Source organism: Oncorhynchus kisutch, linkage group LG22, assembly GCF_002021735.2.
Source record: "Oncorhynchus kisutch isolate 150728-3 linkage group LG22, Okis_V2, whole genome shotgun sequence".
In the NCBI taxonomy this organism is placed as follows: Eukaryota; Metazoa; Chordata; class Actinopteri; order Salmoniformes; family Salmonidae; genus Oncorhynchus; species Oncorhynchus kisutch.
Window position 1 is genome coordinate 37,684,806 of NC_034195.2, and position 26,059 is coordinate 37,710,864.

At 42.5% G+C, this 26,059-nt stretch overlaps 2 protein-coding genes across 16 annotated transcripts in view; both read left to right on the plus strand.

The window, feature by feature from the left end:
• Positions 1–18,001, plus strand: part of ppfibp1b (PPFIA binding protein 1b) — a 56,510-nt gene extending 38,509 nt beyond the window's left edge. For 6 of the 15 annotated variants that reach the window (XM_031801642.1, XM_031801643.1, XM_020455850.2 and 3 more), the window contains 18 exons: positions 1,001–1,062; positions 1,160–1,241; positions 1,582–1,727; positions 2,140–2,252; positions 2,775–2,831; positions 2,967–3,027; positions 5,117–5,315; positions 9,761–9,920; positions 10,384–10,521; positions 10,935–11,085; positions 11,573–11,684; positions 11,915–12,003; positions 12,460–12,582; positions 12,841–12,966; positions 13,166–13,354; positions 13,542–13,706; positions 14,071–14,136; positions 16,637–18,001. In XM_031801642.1, the coding sequence (XP_031657502.1) occupies positions 1,001–1,062; positions 1,160–1,241; positions 1,582–1,727; positions 2,140–2,252; positions 2,775–2,831; positions 2,967–3,027; positions 5,117–5,315; positions 9,761–9,920; positions 10,384–10,521; positions 10,935–11,085; positions 11,573–11,684; positions 11,915–12,003; positions 12,460–12,582; positions 12,841–12,966; positions 13,166–13,354; positions 13,542–13,706; positions 14,071–14,136; positions 16,637–16,720 (2,123 nt within the window). In that variant the 3' untranslated portion in view covers positions 16,721–18,001. The remainder of the gene's footprint in view (positions 1–1,000; positions 1,063–1,159; positions 1,242–1,581; positions 1,728–2,139; positions 2,253–2,774; positions 2,832–2,966; positions 3,028–5,116; positions 5,316–9,760; positions 9,921–10,383; positions 10,522–10,934; positions 11,086–11,572; positions 11,685–11,914; positions 12,004–12,459; positions 12,583–12,840; positions 12,967–13,165; positions 13,355–13,541; positions 13,707–14,070; positions 14,137–16,636) is intronic. The other 9 variants (XM_020455851.2, XM_031801645.1, XM_031801647.1 and 6 more) reach the window with 3 other exon arrangements.
• Positions 18,002–19,840: 1,839 nt separating this feature from the next.
• On the plus strand, positions 19,841–23,921 carry LOC109866992 (rab15 effector protein-like). The gene is made up of 3 exons (XM_020455912.2): positions 19,841–19,846; positions 20,267–20,516; positions 23,513–23,921. The coding sequence occupies exons 1-3, from the start codon at positions 19,841–19,843 to the stop codon at positions 23,908–23,910; spliced, it is 654 nt and encodes a 217-aa protein (XP_020311501.1). The 3' UTR covers positions 23,911–23,921.
• Positions 23,922–26,059: the final 2,138 nt, after the last annotated feature.

The following is a 26,059-nucleotide window of genomic DNA, read 5'->3' on the forward strand; positions in this document are numbered from 1 at the left end:
TTATCAATTCTTGTATTTATTATTATTTGCTCTTGCTCATCTGTCCCCTGTTTGCATGTATGGGCATGAATGGCCCATCTGAACTTTGCTTGTCCATAACCCATTGGAAAGCTACTTAATACTGTGTATATACTCTGTGAAATCATTTTATCAGTTCAGCCACCGATATTTTAGAACTCAAATAAGTGAATGAAAAGATATCAGTGGTTTGTATTGCAGAAAGGTTTTTTGTCTTTATGTACTGTAAGAATGATAAAGTTAGTTGACTTAAATATCTTAAAGGTGCATTCTGTTAGTTCTCTGTCCTCCATGGCAACTAGATGAAGTTGAAATGTAAACGTGTGAAACACAACCTATACACAACAAGAAATATGTTGTTCAAATTTATTCACCTGCTCTTCTTTGGTATTGTATTGCATATTGCAACGGTCCCAAAAGCTCTCTACACAACATATTGATTACAATGTAAATCTAATTTATGGATTGTGCCTTTAAGACTGCCCTAGGCATTTATAAATATATACGATAATAGACCGTCTCATGTCAAAACATCCCTTCCTCTCATCCGTTATGGTATAGATGCCCGCCCGCTCGCTCACTGTTCAGTCTGTTCTCCCATCTTCCTGCTTTCTCCTTCAACCACAGACCTCTCCTTCTCACCCTTTCCTTACTCTTCTCTCCTCTCACCACTTGCTCTCTCCATCAACACCCAGCGTGCTGTCTGCTAACCCTCATCGTCAGTCCATCATCCTTGTCATCTTCATGTCTTTATTGTGACAGCTATAGACTACATGGATAGAGAGTCAAAATGTCCCCCAGGAGGTCTCCCTGACTGTTTAGGTAGTGCTGTTGGATACTAATATATATTAGTATCTAAATAATGTACTGTTGTACCATAGATCACAATGGATGAGTTAGTCAGAGGACCCCAGACATACCTGTACCCGGAGTTGACCCAGCTGAATATTCTCTAGCAAAAATCTATTTCTTTTCCCTTCAGATGTGGAAGTGCAGAGAATGAAAAAAGCAGTGGAATCACTGATGGCAGCCAATGAGGAGAAGGTACAGTAAACTACAGTTGACCCCACCGCCCTCCATCATGATTCTTAGATGGTTAGTTTTGTCAAGTTTGATCTTTGTGACCTCTCTGCCCCTGTAGGATTGTAAAATTGAGGAGTTGAGGCAGTCGCTGCTGCGCTACAAGAAGGTCCAGGACAGGAGTTCAATGCAAGGGAAGAAAGGTTTGAGAAACCATGTTCTCTCTCTAAAACAATGTGCTATTACCATGTTCGTTTTCTAGGCGAGAAATGCTCTTATCATACTGTAGTTTGTTTGTTCAAGATCAAAGTAACACTACAAACAATGCTGAGTGACCTTGTGAATGATCAGTCGGATGCAGTTTAATGTTAGCAGTGATTTGTAAGAGCAGATACAAATCTTCTTGGGGTAAATATTTAAAAAATTTGAACGTCAAAGCCTCATATCTGGCAGTGGGCTCCAATAGAATGGCCAACTCTGAACTCTCTCTCTGGGCTACATAAATACCTGCCTGATAAAAATAACTTTCATATTCCATTCCAGAGAAAACCCAAGACGGCGAGAGTGACGAGAGTAACAGCGACAGCTCCCTCTCCGTGATGTCAACGACAACCACCCTGGTTGCCATGGAGTCGGAGAGGCACGCTCTAGCCGGAGACGAGGAAGTAGCAGGGAAAAGCCCAGACGAGGTACAAGATGACATGTCATAACTACTAAGCTTCATGCATAGAAATATATTGACTAGAACGGGTCAAGGCCCTCTGATCACAGAACAGATGATATTTCTATGAATGTCCTCAGAAAACCTCAAAGCCTTCAGATGTCCTCCAACCAATAAAACAGCTAGTTACACATTTTTGAATGAGGTGTTGAGTCACTGTCACTTCGTCAAATTAGGTTGATAACATTCAATATCACTTTGCAGTGACACTTTTGATGGTTGTCTGTTTTGAATTATGACAAGCACTATCTTTACTGCTCGTTACCCTTAATCTACTAAATTGTGACAACACTGACACAAGAAAGGTAAACTCTGGCATTTTTGGCGGTTGTACTTTACTAAATGTTCTTTCCCGTTTGGTCCTCTGCTTCATTGTGAAGCTGGAGATGCACTATGGAGCTACTGAAGTGTCTTCGCCCACACCCAGCCCTTCAGTCCAGTCAGCATGCGATCCAAAAAGGGGGCCAGAGCTGGACCAACCTGAACCAGAGAGGTGAGCTGAACTAGAAATAATAATGTTCTATAATCCTCGAAACAACAGGCTTTGTTTAAACCTGTGGGACAATTTCCAAATTTTTTCCAGAACAACATGGTGTGTCTGTCCAGTGCTGGGGTGTTTTCGCTAGGAACCAAACAGGAATGGACCTACCTGAATTTCCCCAATTCTTACTTTAGTCAACTTTTGTTTTTGCTATGGTGTAGACCTACTTCCTGAAATGAGACTGGCCTTGGAAAAGGTCAATATCTAGGCAAGCTTTCATGCTTCATCTCGCCCTTAGCATGATAAATGCGGCATAAGTGATGACATGTCGATACCACAAGGTCCAATGTGTCTCATAAGGGTGTATAAATCCGCTTGAATGAGTAATAAGGCTTCCTTGGACAAATATTTATGGCCTCCACACCCAGGTTTGACCACAGCCAGTAAACAGTATAGCGTGCAGCAGACTGCTCGCAGCTTGTCCATATTCGCATCGGGTTAGCATCCCAACACTTGTCTGTTTATCCCCTGCAGCGAGGCAGGGGGCCAGGATGAGTCACAGGAGGCCCCCCTTTCATGTGATACTCTACAGTGAGTATATCTATGGTGTGAAGCTGCATGTCATGTACGCTTCAAGCTTCTGTCAGAATTCCTTCCTCCCAAAGGTCAGCACATATGTTGGCCAGATGTTGTTAATGTTCACTGTGATGAGCTTTGTCATTTCAGGACCCTGGATAGCCCCAATTCAGGGAGTCAGGACAACTTGTATGTCAGCAACAGCGAAAAGGTAAAGAGATTTCTATTTTTTTAAATATATATATTTTTACATTTTACCCCCCTTTTTTCTCCACAATTTCATGGTATCCAATTGTTAGTAGCTACTATCTTGTCTCATCGCTACAACTCCCATATGGGCTCGGGAGAGACGAAGGTTGAAAGTCATGCGTCCTCCTATACACAACACAACCAAGCCGCACTGCTTCTTAACACAGCGCGCATCCTAATCCGGAAGCCAGCCGCAGCAATATGTCGGAGGAAACACCATGCACCTGGCAACCTTGGTTAGCGTGCACTGCGCCCGGCCCGCCACAGGAGTCGCTGGTGGGCGATGAGACAAGGATATCCCAACAGCCAATCCCTCCCTAACCCGGACGGCGCTATGCCACCGGACGGCGCTCGCCCCACTGACCTTACGACAGAGCCTGGGCGCGAACCCAGAGTCTGTTAAATACCCCTGGCCTAGGTTATAACCCACCTAAACATGGACAGGATCCACATGGAAAATATGCAAAAACATTACCGGTAGGTTGATCAAGCAGAGCGTATTTTCATCAGAATCATTAAGCATATGCATACTCCCCAAACATACAATGGGTGTCTTGACTGGAAATAAGAGCATTTTGTCTGCTAAATGAACAAACAAGGCTATGCCATTGTACAGCCATAGGCTTCTACAAGCTAGCGCCACTACCTCATTTATTTCATTTTATTTTATTGAATATCCAAAACATATAATGTACTTGTAGTGAGGCCGCTCAACGACTACATCATACCAGTCATCCAACAGACTCCCATTCAGAGTGACACACAGAAGCATCCAGGGTCAATGCCCTGCTCAAGGGCACGTCGACAGATCTCCCACAAGGTCAAAACCGGGGACCCGAATCCGCCAATATTTCCCCTCCCCCACAGTTCCCCAAGAGCCACCCCTCAACCATCCAAGACCCCTCCCACAGTCGTCATAACAGCAAGGCCAACTGTATATGTTTGAGTGCATGCCTGGCACTATTTACATGTGTATGTGTGTATTTGAATGAGTGTGTGTGTTTATGCATGTGTACAAACACCTGCACGGCATCAGCCTCAGGCAAACCGGCATTAGCTGTAAAAACACTGCCTTTCAGGATCATTCAAACTTTTTAAATATGTTTTATTTTGACTTTTTATTTTGTATACTTTTATCTTTGACCATCATTCAATCCCCCGCCCAGCAACTCCTCTCCCAACCCTCAGCTTCCCTCAGCCCATCTCTGCTCATCTCCACTACGGAGGCTACTGCCTTTTGGAAGATTGTGTTCCACAATGTTATATAACCAGTTGATATTACAGTTTCAATAAATTAATCTTAAATGGTACTTTCTTTTTTATTGACTGAATATACAGTATATGGGGCAATTAGGATGTGTTATCTGTAATGGTTCTGATAAATTAGGCATTGTTCCGACCTGTTGGGGCGGCAGGTAGCCTAGTGGTTAGAGCGTTGGACCAGTTACCGAAAGATTGCAGGATCAAATCCCCGAGCTGACAAGGTAAACATCTGTCGTTTTTTGCCCCTGAATAAGGCAGTTAACCAACTGTTCCTAGGCCGTCATTGTAAATAAGAATTTGTTCTTAACAGACTTGCCTGGTTAAATAAAAATGCATATATAAATGCGCAGAGAGAAATTCCATTGCGTGTTACAAATAAAATAAAATAAATTACATTTATTAATTTGAGTACTTTAAATCAAATCTGAGTACTCTCGAACAGCAAAAAAATGTTTTATTCCGATCCGTGTGTCACCTTGGTTTCGTTGCATGCGTTTGATTGCCTTTTATCACATTCAATTGAAATGTATGACTTTACACTTTAAGCCAACTCTGCACTGTATGGTATTTTCAAATCCAATTTCCCATAGATTGTTTTATGTTACTGCGTGTTTGTGACATGGTTCTGGCGTTGTGTGCACTGATTTGGCAGATAGCGGCTATTTTGAAGAATAATTTGACTTGCAATGATTGTCATGTGTTTGTTTCCTTAGTTGAATGCACTGATTGTAAGTTGCTCTGGATAAGAACGTCTGCTAAATGACTGAAATGTAAATTTGATCTGTCAGCTCTTTTCTGCTACTGTTCAGAATAAGGCTGTGGAGGAGATCAGTAAGATCAGCGAGCGCCCGCCCAAGTCTCCCTCATCGTCTCACCCCGTGACCACGGAGGATGACCGCTTCGGTAACAAGAAGGCTCGCTCCTCCTTTGGCCGGGGCTTCTTCAAGATCAAGGGAGGCAAGAGGACAGCCAGCACCCCTAACCTGGGTAAGAGATGGATGGCCTGGTGTGGGTGGATGAGCTCTGGGTCTCAGGTGGAAGCTTTGTGGTAACAGATCCCATATTCACAAAGCGTATCAGACCACGAGTGCTGATCTAGGATCCGGTCCTCCCCACCCGTATAATCTTATTCATTAAGATCAAAAAGGCCAAACTGATCCTAGTTTAGCACTCCTACTCTGAGATGCTTTATGAATTAGGCCCAGATACTGTATAACACTGCTACTCACTGGTTTCTGCCTGCTAACTCTGCTTCTTTTGTGCTATTTTCACTTGTATGATGTGGTATCTTGTGCATTTTGTCCAATTCATGTTAGGTATGATTAGATTTGTGAGATGGTAGTCTTTTTCTTTTTTTTCTTAAAAAAATAACTTCATTACCAAAAGTATGTGGGCATCTGCTCTTCGAACATCTTATTCGAAAATCATGGGCATTAATATGGATTTGATCCCCCTTTGCTGCTATAACAACCTCCACTCTTCTGATAGGGCTTTCCACTAGATGTTGGAACATTGCTGTGGGGACTTGCTTCCATTCAGCCACAAGAGCATTAGTGAAGTTGGGCACTGATGTTAGGCGTGTAGGCCTGGCTCAGTCTTTGTTCCAATTCAGTCGGCGTTCGATGGAGTGGAGGTCAGGGATCTGTGCAGGCCAGTCAAGTTCTTCCACACCGATCTCAACAAACAATTTCTGTATGGACCTTTTTGTGCACGGGGGCATTGTCATGCTGAAACAGGAAAACTTCCCCAAACTGTTACCACAGAGTTGGAAGCACAGAATCATCTAGAATGTCATTGTATGCTATAGCATTAAGATTACCCTTCACTGGAACAAAGGAGCCAAAACCATTAAAAACAGCCCCAGACCATTATTCCTCCTCCACCAAACTTTACAGTTGGCACTATCCATTAGGGCAGGTAGCGTTCTCCTGGCATCCTCAAAGTCCAGATTCGTCCGTCGGACTGACAGATGGTGAAGCGTGAAAATCTATCCACTGCTCTTGAGTCCAATGGCGGAGAGCTTTACACCACTCCAGCCGAAGCTTGGCATTGCGCATGTGAACTTAGGCTTGTGTGCGGCTGCTTGGCCATGGAAACCCATTTCATGAAGCTCCCGACTAACAGTTCTTGTGCTGACATTGCTTCCAGAGGCAGTTTGGAACTCGGTAGTGATTGTTGCAACCAATGACAGATGTTTTTTTACGCGCTTCAGGGGTCCTGTTCTGTGAGCTTGTGTGGCCTACCACTTAGCGGCTGAGCCGTTGTTGCTCCTAGACATTTTCACTTCACAATAACAGCACTTCCAGTTGACCGGGGCAGCTGTAGCAGGGCAGACATTTGACGAACGGACTTGTTGGAAAAGTGACATCTTATGACGGTGCCACATTGAAAGTCATTGAGCTCCTCAGTAAGGCCATTCTACTGCCAATGGTTGTCTCTGGAGATTTTATGGCTTTGTGCTCGATTTGATACACCTGTCAGCAATGGGTGTAGCCAAATAGCCAAATCCACTATTTTGAAGGGATGTCCACATACTTTCGTGTATATATATTTTTGGTGTTTCTGCCACTTAATTCAGACAGTAAGGAACTTAGAGGGGTAGACAGGCAAGTGAGAGAAATGGTGGAAACAGTGTCGTATGTGACGTGCTGGAGAATGTTACCATTACAGCGCTGCACAGCCTTTTGGGTTATTCTAAAGTCTGAGCGGTTCTTAACAAAGAGCTTGGTTTTTCTATGCAGCTTTTAATGTTTTTTATTTATTTATTTTTTATGTTCTCCAAAACCACACCCATAGTTAAAATACAAACGAACACCCTAATGACTAGTCCCAGAAACTTCTCCCAGTCTAATTATGAAAATTTAGCCTACAGTGTGTGCGCTTTGTAGTTGTGTTATATATGTATCTTATCTGTCTCCTCCTCCTACCGTTATACTGTGACTCTCCCCTGTTGTTTTTTCCCTTCGGTAACCTTTGACCTCTGTCTTGTTCCTCTCATGTCATGTCTGCTTTCTGTAACACATTGTGAAGATCGTAGCCGGAGTGCGCCTATGCTAGGTACAGTATAATGGAGCCATCATGTCCTCAGGGCAAGGCAGGGCAGGGCAGCAGTATGGCCTCGCTGGGGGAATTACCACTACTGGATATGACCCTTGACCTCATAACATTCCCTCCGTCCCCTTCCTTCCCAAACCCTCTCAACCAACTCCTCAACCAACTGTTGAATTTCTACTTTCACTTAACTCACAAACGTTATGTGAGCTGAACTGTCTTTTGTCATTTAATTTCATAAATCATGATTCTCCCCAGACTTAGTTAAAAAAAATTACAATTTCTTTCTTTGTTGGGTGATCGCTTTATATGGAATATGAGTTGAAGGTGACTTCTACATATTCTTTAAGCATATATATATATATATAAAAATGAATGATTAACCCAAGTCTTATGCTAGGTGTTGGTGGTGACCTTGTTATTTCAAGACTTAATGAAGCTCATGTAGATATAACTTGGGAGTTCTCACACAGGTTTGAATTTCCACTCTAAACATTTGAAAAGAGGTAACTTACTCTCTGGCAACCATTAGCCCATGGCAAGGCATTATCGTTGCTGCTATTTTGGTATATAATTCTACAGTAGCTACAGTAGACATCCTCACATGCAACCACACCCATGTTACCAGCAATTGTTCAGAGGCAAACAGCTTTGCAACATGGCTGGATAACATCAAAGATCAGAGCCTTTTTTTGTATGTTTTGTTCTGTGTGTCGGCAAACTGCTTGTATATGCTCATTTCTATTTCTGTTCAAACTCCCCTCGCAACAAACCATATCCCGGTTTTATAACCAGATGTCATCTGCAGTGATGTTCCCTGATAGTCTTCATGAAGTACATTTCTTTATTTTAATGTTATGTTCTTCCTGATGTTTTGGCTCTTATCAGTTGATATGGTGTTCACTATTCCTGAAAGCTAAATTCAACTCCAAATATTCAAATAACCTTTTTCTTAAACCCACTAAATACAGTTAGATACTGATTATGTTGTGGTTTCCTAACTTAGACCACCTCACTCTCCCATGTACAAGTTGAGTTCAGTGAAGCGGTCATGCATGCTGTAACCAGAGGCCTAGTGAGTCTCATTTAGGAATATGTGTATGTGCATGAATTACACTTTTTAGCTCCCGAGTGGCGCAGCTGTCTAAGGCACTCCATCTCCGTGATAGAGGAGTCAGTACAGACCCTGGTTCGATTCCGGGCTGTATCACAACTGGCCGTGATCGGTTACACAACCGGCCCTGATCGATTGTGATACACAACCGGCCCTGATCGGTTGTTATGCACAATTGACCCAGCGCCGTCCGGGTTAGGGGAGGGTTTGACCTGGGAGTGGCCGTCATTGTAAAATAATAATTTGTTCTTAACTGACTTGCCTAGTTAAATAAAGGTTCAATAAATAAACACTCTGTTCAAGATTTAGGATACCTCCAATATCTCTTCAAGTATAATATTGACATTTGAATTGTATGCATGTTTTGCCTATACACCCGTGGACAACTAGTCTTTGACTGCAACTAAAATAAAATAACTCTTTAGTGCATCAGGAGTCTCCACTCCATTGCATGCAGATAACAGATTCAAATCAAACTTTATTTGCCACGTGCTGAATACAACAAGTGTAGACCTTACTGTGAAATGCTTACTTACAAGCCCTTAACCAACAGTGCAGTTCAAGGAAGAGTTAAGAAAATATTTACCAAATAAACTAAAGTAACACAATAAAATAACAATAATGAGGCTATATACAGGGGCACCGGTACTGAGTCAGTGTGTGTGGGGGTACAGGTTAGTTGAGGTAATTTGTACATGTAGGTGGGGGTGAAGTGACTATGCATAGATAATAAAAAGTGAGTAGCATTGCCTGGGTATTAGTGTTATACCATCCCTATGATTTCTCTTTCTGGGAGTTGTGTAGCTGGCTATAGGGTGTTTCTGGGCCACCGCCTCTGGCCCTGAGATGCAGATATCTGTGCATGGCTGCATCTGAAATGACATCCTATTCCCTACAGGTGAGGAATCTTTGACCGGTTTTCACAGCAAGAAAGTAATCCTGCAGCAACAGTAAATGTGGATTATAATGAATGGATATTTTTGTAGGGGTCGATACATTTTTATTTGGGGCAAATCAAGTCTAACATTTTAAAGTGAAAATTACACATTTAGAATCCTTTTTAAACCTACAAGTTTGCATTTCCTGCTGTGCAGAACATTTCCTACAACAACAGGAAGATCAATTTAAGATCCTACACCTGATTTATATTGCACTACTTTTGACCAGAGCCAAAAGGATGCTATTTTGGATGCACCCCATGACTGTCACCATGGTGACATGGCGGTGCTGATGCCCTGTTGTCATTGCTGATGTCCTGTTTCTACAGCTGACACAGAGCGAGAGGAGGGCACTGACCATCTGGACCTGGCCGGTCTACCCCAGAGGTCAGCCAACAGCGACAGCACCAACACACTGACCAGTGTGACCTCCACTACATCCCCTGAGTGCAAGAAGAAGTCCAAGGGAATCAAGGGGCTCTTTGGAAAGTAAGTGTTAAAGTTGTTTGGTACAGAACTCTTGATGACACTCTCCTGTAAGACATCAATATTGAGTTTTGGGTGCCTGGGTCATTTTCATTAGGCACCAAAACAGAAGGAAACTGATGGGGAGGAAGTACTTGAACTTGTTCAATACAAAATGCTTATTTTTTTGTTTTCTGTTGCAAAACATTTAGCTACGGTGTGCCCTAATGAATACAACCCTGGTTAATATTGATCTGATTTAAAACTCTGAATTAAGTCTTGACTAATCAAAAAACTAAGCTGGCAATATAAGGAAGAGTAACATGTTTTGTGTATTCTTTTATAATAATTTTTAAAAAATGCTTTTAGCTATGCTAACCCCACCGCAACCATGGTATATTCATTTGGAGTCATAAGTGCTTAACTTTCAACCATGACCAGACTTGAATTTAAAATGTATTTGAATTTTTTGTAAAAACAAATTAAGGCTGAGGAGAAGTCAGTCCACCACGTTCAACCTGGATGACAACCTATCAGAGGCGGTCGAGTTCAAGAGAGGCGGAGTCCGAGCCACAGCAGGTCCCAGACTGGGCTGGTCCCGTGACCTACAGCGATTACCCAAGAAGTTAGTGTGCACTGTGATTTCACCTTGAATTAAAGAGTAACAAGTTTTTGTGCTCAGTGCACTCCCGTTGAGCACTGAGAAACATAATCTGCGTCACTTGGCTTTCCTTTAGCTTTCTGTGTGCTGAAATACACAGAGGAAAAACAATGCTAGAAATGACTTTCTGTTACACTACTGTTATCCAATCATGTAGCCTGGTCCCAGATTTGTTGGTGATTTCTTGCCAACTCCTACAGGCATAGAGAGCCTAGCCAGATCTGGGACCAGGCTATGTGATGAAAAGGAAGTTGAATCTAAACTAGTCCGGTTTTGCGTCCTACCACGGTCAAGTCATTGTTAGAAGGCAATACTGTCTTCCTTTATGAACTGGTGGCCCACGTTAAGCCAGCATGTCCTCATTCTTTCGCTCGTAGTGACCTGGACACCCCGTTTGCCCGCTGGTCCAAGGAGCAGGTGTGTGACTGGCTGCAGGAGCAGGGACTGGGGCTCTACCTGAACATGGCCCGCGTGTGGATCTCTTCTGGACAGACTCTGCTGCAGGGCTCACAGCAGGACCTAGAGAGGGTGAGCACTGAGCAGGAGAGATTGTATCTCAATGTGACTAACCTGTATGAATAAAAACACTTGGACTCCGCAGTACAGCCAGATGTCATTTGTATTGATCCCCAATGAGGCAATTCGCCCCATTAGGGTTGTGGTTGACGCTACCGAGGTGTAAAACATTTATTGATGTATTCATTCTACTGTATGTTAAGGACCTTAAATATGTGTCAAATAATCCTGTACGGGATGGGTTCAAATAATCCTGTACGGGATGGGTTCAAATAATCCTGTACGGGATGGGTCACTAAGGGTGACTTTACACATAAATGAAAATATTATTCATTCAGCACTTTATGGTTAACCTAGGCACTGCCTCTCTTTATACTCTGGCCAACAATACTGTACTCTATGACCGGAGAAAGTGGATGGTACTAATCCCCTGTTCTGTCCTGGGGGTGTGGCTCTGGCTGGTTGGTTGGTGTGTGTGTGTGTGTGTTTGTTTGTTTAGGAGCTGGGCATTAAACACCCGCTGCACAGGAAGAAGCTCCAACTGGCCCTGCAGGCCCTGGGCTCTGAGGAGGATGACAACAAGGGCAAACTGGACTACAACTGGGTGACCAGTGAGTAAATGAATGGGAGTCATGGTTAATACTGGGGTTTTACTATGCTTAACATCTCATGTTGTCAATTATATGGTGGGCGTTTCAAATTAATTGTAGTCCTGAATTTGATTCAAGTGCTCTCGAGATGTACGTTTTGATTATTTGATTTCTAATGTGGAAATTGACTGGCAGGTTGACAGATCCCCCCCCCCCCCCCCCCTCTCTCTCTCTCTCATCTCCTCCCATAGGGTGGCTGGATGACATTGGCCTGCCTCAGTATAAGACCCAGTTTGATGAAGGGAGGGTGGACGGCCGCATGCTACACTACATGACAGTAGTGAGTGTCGAAGAGAGAGACGCACACACTGACACTCCTGTCCTCAGGCCATGCATGGATAGGCCTGATCAGATTCAGAGCCACAGATTGAGATACCGTATGGCTCTAGGCCTAATGATCACACTGCCAGTTCACATTAAGCTGAACAGACTGTACAGCATGGACTACAGAGTGTGATTAGTAACACTGGAGGCCTAGTCTCACCGTCTGTGGATGCAATGACTACACAATGGCTTGAAACAAGACGGCAAAAACAAACACTAGCCATATACCACACTACTATTAGTACAATCAAATAGAATCTCATCAGATTGTTGGACCTTACCTGCTGGGAAATAGTTTTTTCTTTGCGCAATGGTAAAATCCTCCCTAACTCAATGTAGGAGTCCTCCTGCTAACTATTTCCATCTGACCTGACATTCTTTTTAACATTCTTGCACCTGTGTCCTCTGTCAGGATGACCTGCTATCTCTGAAGGTGGGCAGTGTGCTCCACCACCTCAGCATCAAGAGAGCCATTCAGGTGCTGCGCCTCAACAACTACGAGCCCAACTGCCTGCGCCGACGGCCCTCTGACGAGGTAGGTCCACTGGTTGTTTTCAGTAGTCCCCAAATAGAAGAAAACGGGCACATTTTTGCTTTCTGTTGCAAATGTTTTAAATAGTTTTCTGGTGTGTGCCCTAATGAAGACAACCCTGGTTCCAGGAATACATGAACACTAGTCACTTTTTGTTATGTACTTCTTCAAGCTAAACAAGTATTTAACAAATATTGGCGTACAATCATTTGGTCTGTTGATAAACACATTATTTTCTCTCTCTGTCTCCTGATTGGTCAGAACAACATCACGCCAGCAGAGATCTCCCAGTGGACCAATCACAGAGTGATGGAGTGGCTGAGATCAGTGGACCTGGCGGAGTATGCCCCCAACCTGAGGGGCAGCGGCGTTCACGGGGGACTCATGGTGAGAGAGAATTATCAGAGAGCCTGTGATCAGGTTTAATGTGGCCCACGGTGGTCTTGGTAAATAAAATAAGACCAATGTTTTTTTGTTGTTTTTGAAAAATGACTAAATGCCTAAAACCAGTTGGAGATGACATAGAAATGACAATGGGATGCGTCTCAACCTAGCTCACATCTCATAATGTTCCCTCTTCCCCCAGGTGCTGGAGCCACGGTTCAACGTGGAGACTATGGCCCTGCTGCTGAACATTCCCCCCAACAAGACCCTGCTGCGGAGGCATCTGGCCACCCACTTCAACCTGCTGGTGGGCTCTGAGGCCCAGGGGCTCAAACAGGATTGTCTGGAGAATCCCGACTACACCCTGCTCACCGCCACCGCCAAGGTCAAGGTAGGGGTCAAAAGTAATGCACAATATAGGGAATAGGGTGCATTTTGGATGCAAGCATGGCTTTTGGCAAGGAGTAATGAAGATGTGTGTTTGGGTGTGGTAAGATTGTTTTCAAGTGTTTGACACTGGTTTTGGTTATGAGCTGTGGTCTCAATTTATAATCATTTGAGAAATGTGTTCCCACCAGCCGAGGAAGATGTCGTTCGGGAGCTTCGGCAGCCTGAGGAAGAAGAGGCAGGATGACAGTGAGGAGTATGTCTGCCCCATGGACGTGGAGATGCCAAAGGGACGTAGCTTCCAGAAAGGCTATGAGCTTCAACTCTACGAGGACGACATTGACCGGCTAGAGCAGGTAAACTTTTTAGTCGGGTCCTAAGTCTGTTTGTGCTGTCTTGCCACCTCCTATGGTCGTTGTCAGACCAAGCATTTTGGCAAAGTATTTCTCTGTAAAGGTTGCATGGTGCTCAGTACACACTTAATAAGTTCTCCAAGTAATTAGTAAGTCATCTCATCAATACTAAGATTCAACCTCCACCTTTTAGATTGTTCTCTATTCGATGTTTCCAGTCTGCCTGTATTACATACAGACCTTTTTGGTTGTTCACTGCCGTAACAGGAGATGGCAGCACTGCCTAGTTTCTATATTCACTCAGAGCAGCTGCACAGACAGGTCTTCTTAGTAATGGTGTTGTGTCAAACCATATCTGTTGTTGCAGATGGAGGACTCAGAGGGAACTGTGAGGCAGATAGGAGCTTTCTCCGAGGGCATCCAAAACTTGACGGTAAGAAGGAATCTTTTATTTTTTTCTGTTTTAATTGTGCTTAAGTGTTATGTTGATATGGTTTGTGGATAACAATATTTAGGGTATAAGCGCTACGGTGCCTTCAGGAAGTATTCATACCACTTGATGTATTACAAAAGAATGTACAGCCTGAATTCAAAATTGGTGAAAAAATGTTTTCATCTACACACTACCCCATAATGCCAAAGTGAAAACATGTTTTTATTTTAGCAAATGTATTGAAAATGAAATCAAGATTTCTCATTTAAATAAGTATTCACACCCCTATGCTATGACATTCCAAATTGAGCTCCTGTGCATCCGTTGTCTTTTGATCATCGTTGAGATGTCACGAGAACTTGGTTGGAGTCCACCTGTGGCCAATTCAGTTGGCCATGATTTAGAAAGAAACACCTTTCTAGAAAAGGTCCCAAAGTTGTCAGAGCAGAAACTATACCATGAAGTCCAAGGAACTAGAATTGTGACGAGGCATATTTCATTTTCAATACAATTGCAAACATTCTTATTTTTTTTTACTGTCATTATTGAGTATTGTGTGTAAATAGGTGAGCTAAAAGCATCTATTAAATCAATTTTAAATTGTGGAATAAGTCTAGGCGTATGAATACTTTCTAAAGGCACGGTATAAACATATAAGGCATTTGTGACATAAATATAGGTTCTAGAGGTCAGGCCGATTATGATTTTTCAGCGCCGATACCGATTATTGGAGGACCGAAAAGAGCCGATACCTATTAATCGGCCTCCTTTTTTTTAAATTTTACTTGATTTGTAATAATGACAATTACAAGAATACTGAATGAACACTTATTTGAACTTAATATAATACATCAATAAAAATCCATTTAGCCTCAAATAAATAATGAAACATGTTCAATTTGGTTTAAATAATGCAAAAACAAAGTGTTGGAGAAGTGAAAGTGCAATATGTGCCATGTAAAAAAGCTAACGTTTGAGTTCCTTGCTCAGAACATGAGAACATATGAAAGTTGGTGGTTACTTTTAACATGAGACTTCAATATTCCAAGGTAAGAGGTTTTAGGTTGTAGTTAATATAGTATTTATAGAACTATTTCTTTCTATGCCATTTGTATATCATATACCTTCTTATAGGCACTATAGTATTGTCAGTGTAACAGTATAGCTTCTGTCCCTCTCCTCGCCCATACCTGGCCTCGAACCAGGAACACATTGACAACAGCCACACTCGAAGCAGCATTACCCATCGCTCCACAAAAGCCGCGGCCCTTGCAGGGGAATAACTAGTCCAAGTCTCAGAGCGAGTGACGTTTGAAACGCTATTAGTGCGCACCCCGCTAACTAGCTAGCCATTTCACATCAGTTACACTAGCCATTAGGCTGATAGGCTTGAAGTCATAAACAGCGCTGTGCTTGCGAAGAGCTGCTGGCAAAACGCACGAAAGTGCTGTTTGAATGAATGCTTACGAGCCTGCTGCTGCCTACCATCGCTCAGTCAGAATGCTCTATCAAGTCATAGACTTAATTATAACATAACACACAGAAATACGAGGCTTTGGTCATTTAATATGGTAGAATCCGGAAACTATCATTTCAAAAAGAAAACGTTTATTATTTCAGTGAAATATGGAACCGTTCGGTATTTTATCTAACGGGTGGCATCCCTAAGTCAAAATATTCTTGTTACATTGCACAACCTTCAACGTTATGTCATAATTACGGAAAATTCTGGCAAATTAGTTCGCAATGAGCCAGGCTGCCCAAACTGTTGCATATACCCTGACTATGCGTGCAATGAACGCAAGAAAAGTGACAAAATTTCACCTGGTTAATATTGCCTGCTAACCTGGATTTCTTTTAGCTAAATATGCAGGTTTAAAAATATATACTTCTGTGTATTGATTTTAAGAAAGGTATTGGTGTTTATGGTTAGGTACAGTCGTCCAACGATTGTGCTTTTTTCGCAAATGCGCTTTTGTTAAATCATCCGCCAGGGTTGCATCGTTTATATGCAACGCAGGACACGCTAGATAAACTAGTAATATCATCAACCGTGTGTTGTTAACAAGTGATTATGATTGATTGATTGTTTTTTATAAGTGTAATGCTAGCTAGCAACTTAACTTGGCTTCTACTGCATTCGGGTAACAGGCAGGCTCCTCGTGGAGTGCAATGAGAGGCAGGTGGTTAGAGCGTTGGACTAGTTAACTGTAAGGTTGCAAGATTGGATCCCCCGAGCTGACAAGGTGATAATCTGTCGTTCTGCCCCTGAACAAGGCAGTTAACCCACCGTTCCTAGGCCGTCATTGAAAATAAGAATGAGTTCTTAACTGACTTGCCTAGTTAAATAAAGGTTTTTTATTTTTTTATCTGATTTTTATGACAACTTGAAATCGGCCCTAATCAATCGGCTATTCCTGTTAATTGGTCTACCTCTAAGTTCTTATTTCTTCTCCAGTATTAATTTCTTATTTCATGCATTGTATCCCTGTGTTTCCAGAGCATGCTGAAAGACGATGAATTTTTCAAGGAGATCTCCAACTCACCTAACCCCAGCATAACAGATGACGATTCCAACATGTGACGCTGACCGTCGCCATGTGACGCTGTTCCCTAGTGCCGTTGTGAACGAAACAGTCTCCACTAGCAGACCAGGATTCAAATACTATTTGAAATCATTTCAAATACTTCAGCTGTGCCTGGTTGATCTTGCCTGTTGGAATACAATGGGAATAGAAAAGTCTGCCCATCTAGCACTCAAGGCAGGCGAAAGCAAACGCGGGTCTTCCACTAGCACACACTCCAGACTCCACCGTAACCCCTACAACCCTCGCAGAGCAAGCACCAGATCTCCTTTTAGTATTTTAGATGAGGTATAAAAAAAAATCTAGATTTTCAAGTAATGCAAGACTATGTCTGATGTCATGTGAACTGACACACTCCTCTGTTTTTGTAAGGTGCCAATCCATTTTAACTGACCTATTGGGAGAGGATGTATTTCAAAGCAATACGCCACCATAGTTTGCCTACCAGCTGGATACTGGAGACATTTGTAATCCTTGTTTGTATACTGGCCATCTTTCTGTGGAATTAAGTATTAATATCAATATCTGATACACTTTTTTTTACAGTAAGATGTGGACTATTGCAAAATCTAATATATCATTTTAAAGAATATATTTGGCTTTTGAACAAAGTTACTGTCAACAGAAAAATAACGGTATATGCTGTGCAGATTTGCCCAAGTTAAGTGGTATGCCCCAAAACAGTTGATATGGTTTATGCAGAAAACCAGACTATTCGCTGCATAATTACTATACATTCATCATATCGTGCCATATCCTAGACACTCCCAGTAATGGTGTTTCTTTGCATGCATTGGCACCAATACCGTACTGTATGCATTTTAGTACAATACACAGTTCAATGCATTTGATTCCTGTTAAGTGTCATCATTGCATGTTATTGAAGCCTTTCTTGTAGCCAAAATGTTGCACACCTGCCAACAGAAGACAGACTTTGTTTTATCATTGTACTGAGAACTATTCTTAAAAATGGCCAAATAGCATAGTTATTTTCTGAGTATTGTAGCTAGCCTGGGTGCCTGTCTGTTTCTGCTCTCTTGCCAACTCCTAATGGAATTGTCATGCCAAACATATTGTTTGGAGTGACAAAGAGTTGACAGAGTAGAAACTGACTGTCACCCAGGCTACGTTGTAGCATGTTGAGAGAGCTGAAGCAATGCAAGAATGTCTCAAAAGCAAAGATACTATTATGGAACGCCCTAACCACATGAGAAGAAAGTATACTGTGTACTGGTTGAGGTTTTACCCATTTCTAGGGTTAATAAAGTAATTTAAACCAAGTGATGTATTTCAATGCTCAAGTAGGAGGCTTGGAAATGTAGAACATAAAGTGTATGGGTACATTTTGCTCCGCAGTGCAGATTCAATACCCATCCATGTTCGTACAGACCCATATTTTTGTCAACACGTACAGACCCTTATATATGTTAGTAGTTGCCCAAATTGAACAATGTGTACACTGTATCCTACCCATTGTGTGCACTTTAAATTAAAGGTTTGACAAGCTATTATTTGCAGCATGATGGACATGAACACATTTACGCGCATTAAAAATAAAATACATTAGGGGCAGGAGCATTGCTCCTCCAGTTCTGTTCAGGCAGAAGTAAAGTATGCTATTCATGTGAAACCATAACTGAGCCACCTCATTCACAGCTGGCTGCTATTGATGTAGTCTGAACAATGTGTTTTGCATGGAAATCCTCTTGATCTTCCAGCATGATATATTGGTGCTGAGCTGAACCTTGGATAATACTGTGACTCCATAATGAAGGAATGACTAGAGGTTTCATTGAAGGAAAATAACACAACTAGTCTAAGAGTCTTGTAAATGGTTTTAGTATTTTTGATTGTCTTTAAATTTTTGTCTCTGGTGTGGGAAATACTTTTTCATTGGCTCTACAGTCGTGGGCAAAAGTGTTGAGAATGACACAAATATTAATTTTCACAAATTCTGCTGCCTCAGTTTGTATGATGTCAATTTGCATATACTCCAGAATGTTATGAGTGATCAGATGAATTGCAATTAATTGCAAAGTCCCCCTTTGCCTTGCAAATGAACTGAATCCCCAAAAAAACATTTCCACTGCATTTCAGCCCTGCCACAAAAGGACCAGCTGACATTGTGTCAGTGATTCTCTCGTTAACACAGGTGTGAGTGTTGACGAGGACAAGGCTGGAGATCACTCTGTCATGCTGATTGAGTTCGAATAACAGACTGGAAGCTTCAAAAGGAGGGTGGTGTTTGGAATCATTGTTCTTCCTCTGTCAACCATGGTTACCTGCAAGGAAACACGTGCCGTCATCATTGCTTTGCACAAAAAGGGCTTCACAGGCAAGGATATTGCTGCCAGTAAGATTACACCTAAATCAACCATTTATCGGATCATCAAGAACTTCAAGGAGAGCAGTTCAATTGTGAAGAAAGCTTCAGGGCGCCCATGAAACTCCAGCAAGAGCCAGGACCGTCTCCTAAAGTTGATACAGCTGCGGGATCGGGGCACCACCAGTACAGAGCTCGCTCAGGAATGGCAGCAGGCAGGTGTGAGTGCATCTGCATGCACAGTGAGGTGAAGACTTTTGGAGGATGGCCTGGTGTCAAGAAGGGCAGCAAAGCAGCCATTTCTCTCGAGGAAAAACATCAGGGACAGACTGATATTCTGCAAAAGGTACAGGGATTGGAGTGCTGAGGACTAGGGTAAAGTCATTTTCTCTGATGAATCCCCTTTCCGATTGTTTGGGGCATCCGGAAAAAAGCTTGTCTGGAGAAGACAAGGCGAGCGCTACCATCAGTCCTGTGTCATGCCAACAGTAAAGCATCCTGAGACCATTGATGTGTGGGATTGCTTCACAGCCAAGGGGGCTCACTCACAATTTTGCCTAAGAACACAGCCATGAATAAAGAATGGTACCAACACATCCTGCGAGAGTAACTTCTCCCAACCATCCAGGAACAGTTTGGTGATGCACAATGCCTTTTCCAGCATGATGGAGCACCTTGTCATAAGGCAAAAGTGATAACTAAGTGGCTCGGGGAACAAAACATTGATATTTTGGCTCCATGGCCAGGAAACTCCCCAGACTTTAATCCCATTGAGAACTTGTTGTCAATCCTCAAGATGCAGGTGGACAAACAAAAACACACAAATTCTGACAAACTCCAAGCATTGATTATGCAAGAATGGGCTGCCATCAGTCAGGATGTGGCCCAGAAGTTAATTGACAGCATGCCAGGGTGGATTGCAGAGGTCTTGAAAAAGAAGGGTCAACACTGCCATTATTGACTCTTTACATCAACTTCATGTAATTGTCAATAAAAGACTTTGACACTTGTGAAATGCTTGCAATTATACTTCAATATTCCATAGTAACATCTGACAAAAATATCTATAGACACTGAAGCAGCAAACTTTGTGGAAATTAATATTTGTGTCATTCTCAACTTTTGGCCACGACTGTAGACTAAAATGTTTGCTCTAGGTTAAATTTGAGATTTCAGTAGAATAGGTTGATGATTGCTACCAACATGGGCCTGGGAAACTCAGGAGCTGGCTGAGGAGATCCTGAGGCAGAGGGACATCAAGTCTGAGGTCTTGTCCCAGGCATCGCTCTATGTAGCCGGCCAGTTGAGGAACTCCCTGGATTTCCAGGACCCCCAGAACCAGCTACAACCCAGCCTGGGCACCCCCAATGACATCTTCCTGGTCCAGTTCATCTTTTCCTGCATAGAGCGGGGTCTCTACAACTGTATTGTCACCAGCAAGATGACCTTAACAGCAGAGCCTGTTGCTGGGGGTGAACTGGCTCTGGGGGGGGGGTCCTTTTATTTTATTTTAATTTCACCTTTATTTAACCAGGTAGGCAAGTTGAGAACAAGTTCTCATTTACAACTGCAACCTGGCCATGAAAAAGCAAAGCAGTGAGATAAAAACAACAGCAGAGTTACACATGGGACAAACAAATGTACAGTCAATAACACAATAGAACAATCTATGTACAGTGTGTGCAAATGTAGAAGATTAGGGTAATAAATAGGCCATAGAAGTGACATAATTACAATTTAGCATTAACACTGGAGTGATAGATGTGCAGATGATGATGTGCAAGTAGAGCTACTGGGGTGCAAAATAGCAAGAACATAAATTATATGGGGATGAGGTAGTTGGGTGTGCTATTTACAGATTGGTTGTGTACAGGTTCAGTGATCAGTAAGCTGCTCTGACAGCTGATGCTTAAAGTTTGAGAGGAAGATATGAGTCCAGCTTCAGAGATTTTTACAATTCATTCCAGTCATTGGCAGCAGAGAACTGGAAGGAAAGGCGGCAAAAGGAAGTGTTGGCTTTGGGGATGACCAGTGAAATATACCTGCTGCAGTGGGTTTGGCAACGAATATGTAGCAATGGCCAGCCAACGAGAGCATACAGGTCACAGTGGTGTGTAGTATATGGGGCTTTGGTGACAAAACGGATGGCACTGTGATAGACTATATCCAATTTGCAGTGTAGAGTGTTGGTGGCTAATTTGTAAATGACATCGCCGAAGTCAAGGATCGGTAGGATAGTCAGTTTTACGAGGGTAGTTTGGCAGCATGAGTGAAGGAGGCTTTGTTGCGAAATAGGAAGCCGATTCTTGATTTAATTTTGGATTGAAGATGTTTGATGTGAGTCTGGAAGGAGAGTTTACAGTCTAACCAGACACCTAAGTATATTCTAAGTCCGAACCGTCCAGAGTAGTGATGTTAGTTGGGCGGGTGGATGCTGGCAGCAATCGGAAAGAAAAGCATGCATTTAGTTTTACATGCTCTTAAAAGTAGTTTGAGGCCACGGAAGGAGTGTTGTATAGCATTGAAGCTCGTTTGGAGGTTTGTTAGCACAGTGTCCAAAGAAAGACCAGATGTATAAAGAATGGTGTCATCTGCATAGAGGTGGATCAGAGAATCACCGGCAGCAATATCGACATCATTGATATATACAGAGAAAAGAGTCAGTCTGAGAATTGAACCCTGTGGCCCCCCCATAGAGACTACCAGAGGCCCGGACAACAGGCCCTCCGATTTGACACACTGACTCTATCTGAGTAGTAGTTGGTGAACCAGGCAAGGCAGTCATTTGAGAAACCAAGGCTGTTGAGTCTGCCGATAAGAATGTGATGATTGACAGTCGAAAGTATTGGCCAGGTCAATGAAGACGCAGTACTGTCTTTTATCGAAAGCGGTAATGATCTCGTTTAGGACCTTTGAGCGTGGCTGAGGTGCACCCGTGACCAGATTGTATAGTGGAGAAGGTACGGTGGGATTCGAAATGGTTGGTGATCTGTTTGTTCCCTTGGCTTTCGAAGATTTTAGAAAGGCAGGGCAGGATGGATATAGGTCTATAACAGTTTGGGTCTAGACTGTCTCCCCCTTTGAAGAGGGGGATGACCGTGGCAGCTTTCCAATCTTTGGGGATCTCAGACGATACAAAAGAGAGGTTGAACAGGCTAGTAATAGGGGTTGTAAATATTTCGGCTGAACATTTTAGAAAGAGAGGGTCCAGATTGTCTAGCCCAGCTGATTTGGAGGGATCCAGATTTTGGAGCTCTTTCAGAACATCAGCTGTCTGGATTTGGGTGAAGGAGAAGCGGAGGGGGCTTGGGCAAAATGCTGCAGGGGGTGCAGAGCTGTTGGCCGGGGTAGGGGTAGCCAGGTGGAAAGCATGGCCAGCCGTAGTAAAATGCTTATTGAAATTATCGATAATCGTAGATTTATCGGTGGTGACATTGTTTCCTAGCCTTAGTGCAGTGGGCAGCTAGGAGGAGGTGCTCTTATTCTCCATGGACTTTACAGTGTCCCAAAACCTTTTGGAATTAGTGTTACAGGATAAGCATTTCTGTTTGAAAAAGCTAGGCTTAGCTTTCCTAACTGACTGTGTGTATTGGTTTCTGACTTCCCTGAAAAGTTGCATATCGCAGGGGCTATTCAATGCTAATGCAGAACGCCACAGGATGTTGTTGTGCTGGTCAAGGGCAGTCAAGTCTGGGGGGATCCAAGGGCTATATCTGTTCTTAGTTCTACGTTTTTTGAAAGGAATGCTTATTTAAGATGGTGAGGAAAGCACTCATAAAGGGCATCCAGGCATCCTCTACTGATGGGATGAGGTCAATATCCTTCCAGGATACCCGGGCCAGGTCGATTAGAAAGGCCTGCTCGCTGAAGTGTTTTAGGGAGTGTTTGACAGTGATGAGGGGTGGTTGTTTGACCGGGTACCCATTACAGATGGGTGGCCGGGGTGTTAAGCATATCCCAGTTTAGGTCACCTAACAGTATGAACTATGAAGATAGATGGGGGGGAAATCAATTCACATATGGTGTCCAGGGCACAGCTGGGGGCTGAGGGGGGTCTATAACAAGCAGCAATGGTGAAAGACTTGTTTCTGGAAAGGTGGATTTTTAAAAGTAGAAGCTCGAATTGTTTGGGCACAGACCTGGATAGTATATCAGAACTCTGCAGGCTATCTCTGCAGTAGATTGCAACTTCTCCCCTTTTGGCATTTCTATCTTGTCGGAAAATGTTGTAGTTGGATTTTTGGTGGCCTTCCTAAGCCAGGATTCAGACACGGCTAGGACAACAGGGTTGGCGGAGTGTGCTAAAGCAGTGAATAAAACAAACTTAGGGACGAGGCTTTTGATGTTAACATGCATGAACCCAAGGCTTTTACGGTTACAGAAGTCAACAAATGAGAGCACCTGAGGAATGGGAATGGTGCTGGGGGCTGCCTAGTCCAGTTCCCAGTGTAGACCTGGCAGCTGTCAGACCAGGCAAGGCCCATGCTTTCAGAGGCCAGGTTGAAGGCTGAGAGGCTGGGGAGGAGCATCAGGGAGAGGGTGGCCACCAATGCTCTTTTCTGGAACATGAGTCATCTGGAGGAGTTCTGTGGACTAGTGGAGAGGGATTGTTTGGGGATGTTGCTGGTGTTCAGCCTCCTCTGGAGACCCATGGACATCAGGAGGGTAATGCTGAGGTCCCTGACGACATGGGCAACTCAAAGACTGCCTCTGGATGGAGAAAGGCTGCTCAGGGACTTCTTTCAGAATACAACCTCTTCCCTGTCTGTCACAGAGATGCTGGAACTCTGCATGGACAAGAGAGATGTAGGGAATGTTTATATTAGATTTATGCAGGAGCTGTCTGATAGTGCCTTCTTTGACTGATGCTAACATGTACCATAAGTAACTATTCTTCCTTTTGATATCTCATTTGACATACTTTGGATAAAATGTATATTAAAATGTTTCAACAGAAAAACAGACATTTAACATTGATTCATTAAATGAATGTTTGAGTGGTCTGTCCTCTTATTTAATTTGGAAATAGTGGAATGCAAGGATGTAATTTAGTGGTGGAGATCAGGCATTTATACCTGTACTGTAATTTAGTGGTGGAGATCAGGATTTATACCTGTACTGTAATTTAGTGGTGGAGATCAGGATTTATACCTGTACTGTAATTTAGTGGTGGAGATCAGGATTTATACCTGTACTGTAATTTAGTGGTGGAGATCAGGATTTATACCTGTACTGTAATTTAGTGGTGGAGATCAGGATTTATACCTGTACTGTAATTTAGTGGTGGAGATCAGGATTTATACCTGTACTGTAATTTCGTGGTGGAGATCAGGATTTATACCTGTACTGTAATTTAGTGGTGGAGATCAGGATTTATACCTGTACTGTAATTTAGTGGTGGAGATCAGGATTTATACCTGTACTGTAATTTAGTGGTGGAGATCAGGATTTATACCTGTACTGTAATTTAGTGGTGGAGATCAGGCATTTATACCTGTACTGTAATTTAGTGGTGGAGATCAGGCATTTATACCTGTACTGTAATTTAGTGGTGGAGATCAGGCATTTATACCTGTACTGTAATTTAGTGGTGGAGATCAGGCATTTATACCTGTACTGTAATTTAGTGGTGGAGATCAGGCATTTATACCTGTACTGTAATTTAGTGGTGGAGATCAGGCATTTATACCTGTACTGTAATTTAGTGGTGGAGATCAGGCATTTATACCTGTACTGTAATTTAGTGGTGGAGATCAGGATTTATACCTGTACTGTAATTTAGTGGTGGAGATCAGGATTTATACCTGTACTGTAATTTAGTGGTGGAGATCAGGATTTATACCTGTACTGTATTTTAGTGGTGGAGATCAGGATTTATACCTGTACTGTAATTTAGTGGTGGAGATCAGGCATTTGCCTTGCATTTGAACAGTTGTTGACTATTTAATTTAATTTACTGGAGTTGATGTGTTATTATTAGTGCCCTAAATAAAGCATTTAATTTACTTATATGATCTGATTCAGTGTATGTTGTCCCTAATTTGTACAGAATTCATTAAAGCTGCAATACGTAACTTTTTGGGCAACCTGAAATCAAATCAAATTGTATTTGTCACACGCGCTGAATACAACAGGTGTAGAGCTTACTGTGAATTGCTTACTTACAAGCCTTTTAACCAACAATGCAGTTTTAAGAAATAAGAGTTAAGAAAACATTTACTAAATAAACTAAAGTAAAAAAGAATACAATTATATATATTTTTTAAAATATTACAAATATGACGCTACATTACCGGTCCAAAGTTTTTGAACACCTACTCACTCAGGGGTTTTTCTTTATTCTTACTATTTTTTACATTGCAAAATAATGGTGAAGACATCAAAACTGTGAAATCATGTAGTAATCAAAAAAGTGTCAGTATATATTTTATACTTAAGATTCTTCAAATAGGCACGCTTTACCTTCATGAAAACTTTGCACACTCTTGGCATTCTCTCAACCAGCTTCATGAGGTAGTCACCTGGAATGCATTTCAATTAACAGGTGTACCTTCTTAAAAGTTAATTTGTGGAATTTCTTTCATTTGTGCCAATCAGTTGTGTTGTAACAAGGTAGTGGGGATATACAGAAGATAGCCCTATTTGGTAAAAGACCAAGTCCATATTATGGCAAGAACAGCTCAATAAAGCGAAGAGAAACGACAGTCCATCATTACTTTAAGACATGAAGGTCAGTCAACACAGAACATTTCAAGAACTTTGAAAGTTTCTTCAAGTGCAAAAACGATAAAGCTCTATGACGCAACTGGCACTTATGAGGACTGCCACAGGAAAAGAAGACCCAGAGTTACCTCTGCTGCAGAGGATAAATTCATTAGAATTACCAGCCTCAGAAATTGCAGCCCAAATAAATGCTCTACAGAGTTCATCTCAACATCAACTGTTCAGAGGAGACTGTGTGAATCAGGCTTTCATGGTTGAATTGCTGTAAAGAAACCACTACTAAAGGACAACA

Excerpts from the sequence above, each read along its gene's own strand:
- LOC109866992 (XM_020455912.2), top strand. Across the intron at positions 20,517-23,512 it reads AGCAGAGCCTGTTGCTGGGG|ACCAGGCAAGGCCCATGCTT; the intron begins GTGAACTGGCTC and ends GGCAGCTGTCAG.